This window comes from Siniperca chuatsi, linkage group LG14 (assembly GCF_020085105.1).
Source record: "Siniperca chuatsi isolate FFG_IHB_CAS linkage group LG14, ASM2008510v1, whole genome shotgun sequence".
Taxonomy (NCBI): Eukaryota; Metazoa; Chordata; class Actinopteri; order Centrarchiformes; family Sinipercidae; genus Siniperca; species Siniperca chuatsi.
Window position 1 is genome coordinate 19,397,835 of NC_058055.1, and position 12,333 is coordinate 19,410,167.

At 39.0% G+C, this 12,333-nt stretch overlaps 1 protein-coding gene across 2 annotated transcripts in view; it reads left to right on the plus strand.

The window, feature by feature from the left end:
* Window positions 1-12,333, plus strand: part of stk32a (serine/threonine kinase 32A) — a 67,127-nt gene that overhangs the window by 4,593 nt on the left and 50,201 nt on the right. For both annotated transcript variants that reach the window (XM_044223223.1, XM_044223225.1), the window contains 2 exons: window positions 2,552-2,607; window positions 4,789-4,940. In XM_044223223.1, the coding sequence (XP_044079158.1) occupies window positions 2,552-2,607; window positions 4,789-4,940 (208 nt within the window). The remainder of the gene's footprint in view (window positions 1-2,551; window positions 2,608-4,788; window positions 4,941-12,333) is intronic.

Genomic DNA, 12,333 nt, shown 5'->3' on the forward strand with positions numbered 1-12,333 from the left:
TAGTTCATATTAGTTGATTTGTGTGTGTGCATGAAGGTGAACTCTGTCAAGACATGTTTATCTCCTCTGAGGATGATGTGTGTGCCACTTGTGTTCCCTATGTGCCACATACGTTTTCCGCTTCGTGTAACCAGGAGCCTCTGATTAATTTTGATACAGCCCAATTCATGATTTATTGTCCCTTCATTTACATATTTTTATGTTTCTATTGTCAGACAACTGAATGACTATAAACAAGTGATATGACTGGGGGTCATAAATGTTACCTGTTAACCAAGCGAACACATTGCTGCATGGAGTGAGACGTCAGTCAAATCACTATTTTATAATTGTGGAATTCTGTGACAAAAAAAACACATCAATGAGCCATACTGTTGCACTGACTGACATGTTCCTTCATTATGATGAACATGAACAGTGTAGTTTATTTTGAGTCAATCCCACATACACTATCCTGCTGCCAGAAATACTCACTACAGCACCAAATGTGTATTAATCCACCACTGAAAATAGTCCCCAACAAAAGTACTACTTACTCACTCACTCATTTTCACTAAAATGAGTGATCACAGAGAGGGTCAGAGGCAACAGAAAGTTGTCTTTTTAACTTTACTGCCACACAAACCCTGACTAGTTTTCCAAAAGCTCAGTTATTCTGGTCGACATGAAAACTTCTGTCATTTGAAAATGTCCGCAAGGGCCGGTCTGTTTTTGAGTACACGAGAGCCTTTAGTGTGGACGACGGGGCCAGAACAGAGAGAATTTGACATTTTTGCTGTCTTAGTGTGGACATACTCAGAGACAGATATGCAGATGACTTTTGACAGACCAGACAGAGAAAGAAAGGCATAGACACACATTACAGTATAGTCATACAGAGAGCGTGAGAAACTGTGTGAGACTCAAAATGAACAAGCGTGATTATTTCAATCCAAACTGATTAGCATGTGTCAGTCAAATTCCAATTGACTAGCAGATGAGCTCCTCGGTCAGATGACTTCCTCAGTTAGTTTAAGCCATGGAAAGGCTGCCAATGTGGCAATTCCACTCATGTGCAGATTTCAATCATTACACGCTCTGTTACTCATGTGTCCATCATTTAATACAGCACATTAACCCATTCAAAGTTCTGCTGGTAAAATATGACTCCATCTCACTCCCTCTCTTTCTGTGTCTGCCTTCTCTCTCTCTCTCTCCCTTTGTATGACTGCCTCTCTCGCTCTCTCTGTGATCACAGAGCTCTGCCCTTTCATCCACGACCACAGCTGTCTCTCTGAAAAACCCATCAGAGTAGAATCTCCATGTAGCTCAGCAGGAAAATGACCATGTTTATCTGGAGTGTGTGTCTGTGTGTATGTTAAGTATATACACTGTCATCTGTAAGTCTATGCATGTGTATGTGTGTGTGTGTGTGTGTGTGTGTGTGTGCATTATAAATGCGGGCCTCATATAGTCCATATCAGAGTAGGTTGTATAAACACACCAACACAGATAGTGTGAGAGGAGGAAGTACCAGTGATATGTGACTAACAGAGCATAACATTAACTGTCACATCCAGTACATCTAGTGACTGCAGGCAGAATTAGTGTGCGCGCGTGTGTGTGTGCACACTGTACTGTTGCAAGAGAAGCAGGTAATGTTTTAAGTCAGCACTTCATGTCCAATATACGTGCGTATTTTAGGAAAGATTGCAAATGTATTGTGAAGAGAAGTGTGTGTGTGGTCAGATGAGTGCAGAGAGTGGGCAGCAGCTGTTCCATCCTCTGGAAAATAGCAGAGAGGGAAAAGCTTCTGTCCTGGTTGTCATGGCAGCAAGAAACAAACAGCCCCATCCGGTTCCAATTGGCGATAAATGTTGCTGATAGATGGAGGAGAGTGAGATAGGGAGTTATGCTCTGCTTTAGGTTGGTTGTGTGTGTGTGTGACACAGAGAGAGTGAGACCATGTTTAATAAGAGTAGTAAGTGCAGTGGAGACAATGATACAAAGGCACAGAGAGCTAAAAATGTCTTTTGTTAGATGAAAAAACATGTGACGAACATAAAAGACGTCTTTGTGCTGAAGCTTATTTCAATTCTCTGCTATATAATGTCAGTGACCTGCAGTTGCCCTGGAGACCTCCATCTGCTTCAGCTTGACTGTCTGCATTGTTCAAATGAGCTAAAATCAAACATCACAGTGAACCTACTGTAACTGCACTGACACTTAACATTCATCTATTAACATTTATAATGACTGAATTGAGGGTTGAAGTTTAATTTGATTTCTATAGAAGCCCGTATCTACATATAACACATTTTCATAGTGTATATTTTCTTCTTTATTAGCTAGCATATACACTTGATGTATTTAAAGCTGAAATCCATAACTTTTCAAATGTTTAAACTACAGCAAAAATGAGTATCTAGTGTTGACCTTGTAAAGTTGTTTGACTGTGTTTTAATAGTTGGGGAGAAACAATACTGTAATTAAAAGAAAAATATTTCAGGTTTCAAATTTCTTTATTTAATATAAATTAATTTTATAAATTTTCTACTCTTCTTTCTCGCAGTAAATTTCGACCACTTCCAGATCCTGAGGGCAATAGGAAAAGGAAGCTTCGGAAAAGTAAGTCCATGTTTGCCAAAGTTTTATCTTTTCAAACTGAAAATATGTACCCATGTTACTCAGAAATGAATTAAGTTGGAAACAGTGTTCTAGTACGTTTCCACTTCATGATACATACATTTAGTATCCTATGCAAAACAACAACGACATATGAAAGACATACCAACACTACAGTACCAGCAATGACACACAAACTAACACACATTCCAAGAGGACATTAGTGCTGCTCAGGAGCCCACCTATCCAATACGGTAAAAGACAAAACAATATATGTACAACTGATCCAATAATAAAAGGCTAATCACAAGAGATGCACTTAAAAACAAGACCAATAAAAATAGGCAATACATATGAAACAAATTGATGATCAAATCAAATTATACAGAATACATGCAAATATCATGTATCGTTCATATGTTTCATGCTATCCTTGGCCTGCAGCTACTGATTAGTTTAATTAGTGATAAATTTGCTTATTTTCTAGATTATTCACTTGATCTGTAAAATGACAGAAGATAGTAAAAAATGCCCATCACAATTTCCTAAAGCTCAAGGTGATATCATCAAATTCACTGTTTTGCTTGACCAACACCGCAAAACCTAAAGTTGTTCCTTTTACTATCACATTAGACAATAAATAGCACCAAATCCTCACAATGTAGAAGCTGGAAGCAGGGGCAGTTAAGCATTTCTGCTTGAAAAATGAAAAAATAGCTGCCGATTATTTTTCTGTCAATTGACTAATCTTTGCAGCGCTACATGATCCGCTTTGATTTCCTTAAGGAGGCATGTGAACATTAGGCGCAACATGTTGTTACACATAATATACCATGCCCCCTCTCTGTCAGTACACTATTATCATACACAGTCTAGTAAAGCCTTCCGGTTTAATTGCTGACCAACCAGCAGCTCCACGGAAACAAATCTGAGGTCATGTTTCCTCTTGCTGTTAAGCCATATAGTGCAGAGTAATTCTTACAGTGCGTGTAAGCACATATAGCGACGCACATGCACACTCATATGCGCATGGAGACGCAGAACACAGACCCACAAAGCATCTACACTCCGTCCAACAACAGATAAGCAGTCTAATCACAGTAGATGGCAAGCTGTTCAATGGGAGGAGTGATGCGATCAGGGTTTGGCTGATTAACTGTGCCAGCTGGTCCAGATCACTCTGTTAGATAGCAGTAATCACTGGCTTATTGATGCTTGTAGCCCAGACAAGCACGACTACAAATAAATATGGGGTATTACACTGCTGCATATTGAAAATAGTGTCTATTCTCAGATACATTGTCAAAAGGGGGTGATCACGTACAGTTTGATATATACACGCAATGACAGCTAGACAGATTGCACCAGGTATTGTATTCTGCATTTTGCTGCATCACATCAGAGTCATGCTATTTATTTCCACTGAGTTAAGTACACTGACACTGCAGTTTGAAAGCATTTTTATGCAATTTTGAAAGAAATGTCTTCATTCCCTATACTGACATGCACCAGCGACTCTAATGAATTGCTAACTTGATGTTTCCCATCTCTAAAAGGCAAAACATACTGGTGTGAAAAGTTTAACGTCTTAAGAGAGGATTCAATTCGCGATCACAGAGATTAAAGAGAAATCCTGACACACTCATGTATCCATGTGTCTCAAGCAATGAAGTGTTAGACAGGCAGATGAATGATGGAAAACACGCTACTCTATAGCAAAATTTTGCAAAAGTACATGGTCAAACTGAATGTCAGAATTATATTTTATGAAATCTGGTGAAATGATACATCTCTCAAATTTGTTGATGCATTTTTAAAAGTAAAAAGGGGGCACTACACTGTGTCATGCAACATAACTAACCAATGATCATACTGGACAAAACATGGAGGGATGATGCATGATGATGCATGCACTACTTTGTGGCTACAATTTTAAAATAAAAATTATTTTGCCCAAGAGGAAATGCTCATGCTGTTTATCATATTGGCAGTGAAGACTATATTATCATTTTGTATGGATTTGTATGCTGTTAGAGTTTGCAGAAAGCAATATATGAGTCACTTTTAACAGCCTTGGAAGTTCTGAAGCATAAGACAGAGATACACAAGTAGAACACCAACAAAGTATTCAGACCATTTTTTTCCACAGCAGTGAAGGAATTTACCCTTTTGTGATCTTATCAGGTCTGCATTGTACAGAAGAAGGACACCAAGAAGATGTACGCCATGAAGTACATGAACAAGCTAAAATGCGTGGAACGGAACGAAGTGAGGAATGTCTTGAAAGAGCTGCAGATCATGCAGAACCTTGAACATCCTTTCCTGGTCAACTTCTGGTAAGCCACCATGCTTTAGCGAATACGTATTTGAATGTGTGGTTGTATATGCCTGTGTATCAATTAAGTCTGTAAGTTTCCTGTGAATGACACAGCAAATAACCCTGGATCACTTCTTACTGAGTGTTTAGGAAATTACTTTTGCTACTTTTTGAGTTCAAACTCAGACTGCGTTACATTTTGCACTTTTGTTCTGACTTTGACAGAACATACTCCTCCATTCCTTAAATATGTGTACAAAAAGCTGCTGTGTAAAATCTTAAGCACACTACGAGTGATTTCCACTTCAGCAGGTCATCTCTACAAAGGCTTGTGTTTAACACTGGTTATTACCATCAGCCATAGCAGCCATTTGAATGATTTTGTAGTGCACTCTGTGTCACCCATTGGATTTTTACGATGATCGTATCCTGTCCATTAAATCAGTGAATGCACAGACACACAGAGAGACCTATCACCTATTAAAGAAAGCTCTGGATTGAGTCTTCAGATGCAGACAGAAGGGTGTTGTCCACTGAAGAACACTCTCAAGCCTCCATCCACATCATCTCGCTGTTTGAAGTTGCTAAAAGGAAAATGTAGTTTGCTCACTGATCCAAGCTCAGCTTTCATGGGCACGACCCTCCTCTCTCTGCAACTTCTTTGCCTCACCACATTTGGGGGTTGAGGAAGTCTCAACACTGAACAAGCTCATTCAACCTCTAGTGTACTAATATAAGATGAGTCATCAGGTACTTTTAAGCAACTCATTCATCATAATTTGAGAGCCTGATCTTATTGAGCATCAGGAATAGTACTTTTGTAAGTATGGCTTGTTAACTTTCCGTCTGAAAGGCATCATTAATTCTCGATAAGCACTGCCACTCTGCAACGTTTGAGAGGAAGCCACCCTGGCAGAAAGGCAGAGAGGACGATCCAAAGATGATGAATAACGGTCGTGTGGTCCAGTTTTTATTTACTTTTAGTATTATTTATTATCAGTGGTGGAGGAAGTATTCAGATCCTTTACTTAAGTAAAAGTACTAATACCACACTGTAAAAATATTCTGTTACAAGTAAAAGTCCTGCATTGAAAATGTTACTTAGGTAAAAGTATATAAGTACAATCTTCCTGAAGGTGCAGGCAGGTGGGCCTGTCCTGGTCACAGTAAACCCCCACACACAGCTCCAGGCCCAACTGCAGCAGCAGATGCAGCCAGGTCTTCAGCTCCAGTAGCAGCCCCAGCAACAACAATCCCAGGCCATTCTACAGAACTTAACGTATTCAAATTAACAGTAAGAGTACTCAATGCAGAAAAATGGGTCCTGTGACTGTTAGACTAGTATATATTATATCATTAGATTATTATTAGTCATGCATTAAAATAAAAGCATGATTTTACTGCTGTGGTTATTTGAGGTGGAGCTCATTTTTTAACTTTTTTTTCTATATGACTGTAACTAATGATTAGTTTCATTATGGATTCATCTGCTGACTTTTTTTCTCCATTAATCGATTGATTTGTAAAAATTCTGAAAATAGTGAGAAATGTCTTCACAATTACCCAGAGCCCAAAGTGACACCTTTACAATGCTTGTTTTGTCCAACCAACAGTCCAAACCTCAAAATGATTAAAAATACATTAAAATAATTAAAAGGGAAAGCAGCAAATCTTCACCTTTGAGAAGTTGGTACCATGAAATGTTAGTTTGTGACTTAATAATTATCAAAATAGTTGGCAGTTAATTTTCTGTCAATCAGGTAATTGATTAATCGACTAATACAAGCTGTACTTGTATATACTGTTGGGTAGTTTAATTTATAACAATTTTATTTTATAAACTCTTCATATGTTTTGTGTTTGCAAAAATCTTAATCTGTAAAGTAACTGGTAACTAAAGCTGTTGGATAAAAAAGTACAATATTTCCCTCTGAGATGTAGTGGAGTAGAAGTAGAAAGTTGCATGAAAAGAAAAGACTCAAGTAAAGTAGTAAGTACCTCAAATTTACCTTTTACCTAATTTGTAGTAAATGTACTTAGCTACATTCCACCGCTGTTTATTATTCCTCCTTTTGAGGAAATCACTGAAAATGTGAACAATCAAATGAGATACTAAATGGTAGTTTTATCCCATCTGCCTTTTGTCCTCTGTCCCACTTTTCTATCCTCTCTTCACTTACTTCCCTTTTCTCCCATTTCAATTCCATATCTTTTTGAAAGCTGGCAGAATCAATAGCGGCCATTTAATTACTCATTTGAGGGAAACAAAACTTAAATCCTCCCACAGTGGTAATGAATGAGAAAAGACTAAAGCGCAGTAAAAAGAGGAGAGGATAGGAAAGGAAAGGACTGCAAGGCGTAGGAAAAGGGACAATAGCCACAGAGCAGAGAGATGAGGTAGAGAAGGAAAACAATAGAAGAGGTAGGAGGAATAGAGAGAAGTGCAGTGTACAGACTCATCAGACAAACAATGCCAGTGCTTGCTTTCTTGCTTGATTGCATGCTGTGTTGGACAAAAAAAAAAATGGTTGGAAGTTAATGCATTTGGCAGCGTAAACCCCCCTGGGTGGGGGTGATTTCCTCTAGAGATGTGCTTGGGTCAGCGCTGTGCCCTCTCTCTCTCTCTCTCTCTCTCTCTGTCTCGCTCACTGTGTTGAGTTGGCGTAAGTTATGATTGTCCTGAGGTAAGCGCTCAAGGTCAGAGATGGGGAGAGATTACCTGCAGGCATATGAAGCGCACTGAGCCAGCTATATGCAGAAAACCAGGCTTTATTTTTCGTCTGTCCCGTCCAGTCCTCTCACCTCCCCCCTCTGTCCTCTTTTCATTCTCCCAGTCTTCTCTCACCTTCCTCTTTTTATTCATCCTCCTCTCCTATTTTCCTCCTTTACCACCAATCAGTTTCTCTCCTCTTGCTGTCACTGCACTGCTACTGGGCATGACCTCAGGTGTCTAGCTGTGCACTGTGTGCAGAAGCAACGATGCACCTGGAAGACGGGAGAAAGTTATTTTCCCTCCATGCAAACTATTAAGTATAATATGGAATACTGATTATGAAGAATCTTAACCTCTGGCATTAAATGTGTTGTACGGTCAGTGTATTGATGTGCCAGCACTGGTAGGGCAGCCCGTTGTGCCTGCGCTGCATTAAGTCCCACTGTGTAAGGGGAGCCCATATTGGCACTGCGCTGCTTTGACTCAAAGGCCAGAGATACACTTACAAACAGGGAGAGGGAGAGATGGCAACCAGCATCAGATGCTGCTGTATTCAGCTTTCCGTCTTGCTGCGTCTGTAACTGTGGATTTTGCCATTGATTTGTTTGTCGATGGAGGAAAAGTCACAGAGGAAGAACTTCTTGAAACTACCTGCTAGCTGTTTGGTGTGATGGATGTGTTGATCCCAAGCAGTGTAATGTGTTCTCTGTGAGTGGCACATTTGTTTGGGGCATCAAGCAGAAGGAGAACTCTAGTGCAGTAATATTTAACAGAACTGCAAAAAATGCAAAAGTCGATGACTTATTTTTATATTCCAGAAATGCCTGCTGGTAAAACTGTTTGGATCTTGAGGGGAACAACTACAATTTTATACGTTTTCATACTGTTAACAAATATATTGTAGAATTGCAATCATCACTTGAGTGCTGTGAGTTTTTTTCTTGTTACTCTTTGGAGCTGGTTTTGATAATCGACCACACAGACAAACAGATGAGATTTATACAAACTGGTCGAGATTCAAAACAGTGAATGCTCTAAATAGAAAAAAAAGGGCAGATTAGTTTTAGAATAACTTGTTCAAAAGAATTTCATGCTAATCAACATTTTTTATAACAACCAAAAAGATTGGCTTGGATGAAGGAAATTACATAACCAGAGATCTTCAATATCTTTTCTGTTTTCTTCCACTAAGTTGGCCACAGAATAATAATGTTCACTGCCAACTTTTTTAAATGTATGGTTAAGATTTCACAACTAAACCTGCCTTTAACAAAGTCTGTAGGACACTTCATTCCATGACATCTGCCATGTGTAACCTCTGTGACAAATACTGCTATGATGTAACATGCTATTGTAAAAAAGTAATTACATAACTGTCAAAGGAAAATGAGTACATTAACAAAAGTCTGAAACATTGTGTAGTAAAAGCTTCACTTGCTTCAGGGAGTCCCTCTTTTGCTAAGTTATTATGTAATCTTAGTAATGCATTTCATTTCTATTCAGAGCAAGACATCAGTCATTGTTATTCCCCATTCATGTGCATTTTTCCCTTTGAAACCAAACAGAAATGACATAATGTCTCACAAAGGCAATGGTTTTCTCAAAAACACTAAGAGAAGAATTCCTCCAAGCATCCTGATATAAAAGGTCTAGTACACCAGATACGTTGTATTGTATAGGCACTACAGTCTGCTTAGGTAAAGGGTACATTTTTAATGGATGGCGTGAGCTAAAATAAGATTAATTCCAAACTCCAATAAGTAAGCAATAGTAAGATCTGCTTGTACCTAAGGTACAAACTGTATCTTTGTGTATCTGCAAAACGAGCACATCACATCCTCGTTTTACTTTTAACATCGCAGGCATTACTGAACACTGGAAAGAAGCACGTCAGCGTGTCATCTGTTTGGCCTGATGTCAAGGTGACCTGGTGAAATGGAAGATCATAGAATCAGGGGTGGTAAAAATAAGAAAATATCCTGATCAAGTACTGTTACTAAGCCTAAATGTTACCTTGGTGGAAGTAAAAACGTGGAAAGACCTGTTTAAGTAAAAGCAAAAATATGCTTTAAAAAATAAAATTTAAAAAATCTTTTAAAATATGCTCACATGCTAAATTACTGAAATAAGACTTAAATATCACTTCACTTGTTAACTCTAAGTGGAACTTTAGTGTATATTTTACATGTTCGGTCATTCCTTTCCAGTGTGCTTTTTGTAAGGGATGTGTGTAGGTATTTTTGCACGAGAGTGCAAAAATACATGCTCAGGGAGCATTAGACACAGACTGATGGGAGCTGTCAGTCAGAGGAGGTGTTGGGAGATGGGGTGGGAGAAAGGTCGAGGGGCTGTCAGCATCGATCCAACATGTCACAGTCTGAGCGGTTGGTCGGCTGTGTCCGTTTCAGGAAGGGGCTTTGCCCAGATGGTGTGTGTGTGGAAATGTGTGTGTGCATGTATGGGTAGTATGCATGTCTAATCACCGTAATTGCAATACCTTGTGTTGAACAACAAAGTCTTGATTAGCCATTTTTTTACTGAGATTCACTGATGTGGATTTTCTGCTGTGGGCATTTAATAGATAGATTAATTAACAAAAATCACTCTACAGTTTAGTCATACAGATTTACTTCATAAAAGGTGTTCAGGTTATGGAAGATGGGTTACTGTGAAAGAAAAACAAGTCCTTCTTAAGGAGTCCAATAGCATTACATTTAATGAATGGGTACAAGTGATATTCTCCTTTCCGAGAGGGGATACTTTGTGGACAGGAAACAGGAATAATTTATGTGTGTCTATTAACATTTACTAACATTTCCCTTCTGTCAGAAACAGAAATATATTGTAATTTGGAAATTGTCACACTTTTAGTATTATTGAATTAAATGGGTGGCCTTACATGTCACAACTATTACCTTTGGAAAAGGGAAAGGAAGTCTTTTTGTAAGGACACGTTACCATCCATTAGCGTCTGAGCCCCTGTGGTTTCTGGAGACTTCCATTACTGAAGTGGCCTGGGGTGCCTGTGCCTCTAAAAGCTCCATGCTCCATGCAGGATGCTCTCCCATCAGACTAGCTGCCTGGAGGCCACCAAGAGGTCACGCTGAATTGTATGTGTGGTGGAGCAGATACAGACATTGAAAGAAAGACAGAATTAGACAGAAAGAGACAGAGGCAGAGAGTGAGAGAGAAAGAGGAAGATCTAAAGGACATGAGAGACCGAGAGAATGGACAAGAGAGGACAAGCAACTAAAGAGAAACCAGATGCCAACAATGTGCCAGCAAGTCTAATGAAAAGTCTGCACCCTTTCCACATAATGTACAGGTGCTAATCTGCAGTCAGCTGTTCTCTACTCTCTACCGAAAATGCTGGTCGAGGCATCAAGCAACAGCTGATAATGGACTGAAAAGCCGTTAGGGTCCTGAAACTTGAAATGTATACTGCTACTTTTAATTTGAATCACATCCCATAAAATCCTCACAAAAGCTCACCCAAAAAAATATAAACACTAAAAAATCGCGTTTTTGTTAAAGCTAACCTCATGCACATTCATGTTTATTGTTATGCAAACTAGCATGCTACCATATGTTGTTGAGCTGGGTGTTAATTGTTCATCGGGTAATACTTACCGTAACAATTATTATGTGTGTTCAGAGAATATCAGCAACAGCAACAAAGTGCAAATTGGATCACTTGGTTACAGCTGCTCAACAACTTTTCTACCTCACTTATTTTTTAAAAACGTATTACTCAGGAGCTGAGTTCTCAAACAGTTGCAAAAGATTGTTATCAGTATTTTCAACATAAAAGCTTCAACGCCAATGCACAGCTTCAACATGAAACAGGCTCTTTGAAATCATATCAGTCATGCATGTATATGTTGTCATATTAATGTTAACCTGGGTAGCTTTTGTGACCCAGTGCCTACCTGAGATGAACAACTATTTTTAGTGAGCACCATTTCTAATTCATTTTGACAGCGGTGGTAGCAGGCCAGTGGAGACTTCATTCATATTCAAACACCTCCTAAATACTGTGTCGAGAGAGAGAGAGAGAGAGAAAGAGAGAGAGCACTTGTTTTTAGAACAAATAGGGCTTTTATTGTCATAGGAGACCAATTTACACTTTAAGTAGAGTGCATATATTGCTGAAAGAGTATAAAATAGAAAGCTCAATTAGCAAAAGGTCAGTCAGTCCCACAGGGATGATGTTTATTTGCAGCTATGATATCTTACATACAGTATGTACAGCACAAGAAATGATTATTAAGTGCAATAATGTGCTCTTATGCAGATGGTCAAGTGCTGAAGCAGTAACAAAAAATACTTAGTTGTTGACTTTATGTCTGCAGGATACAAATTTCAACTATGTAATGTGTGTGTGTTTACTTGTGTACATGTCTGAGTATGTACATTATATGTGGGACTTTTTAAGACTTACAAAACAAAGTTTCAGTGGCTGTCATCGGATCTTAAGAAAAATGTAGCTGGCTCATACAACAGGCTGCTGGGTGGCAGTAAGAATATCTGGGTACACGTGTGTGTGTCTGTGTATGTGTGCACATTACAGTAATCAGTGTACTGTGTGTACCTCACTGTGTGTATAACCATGCCAGGCTGTCGACCCTCTTTATGGCAGCTTTGTTCCTGAGCAACCATGTGAGAGACTGCTGTGAGTCAGTCAGTCTTATTTACTTGC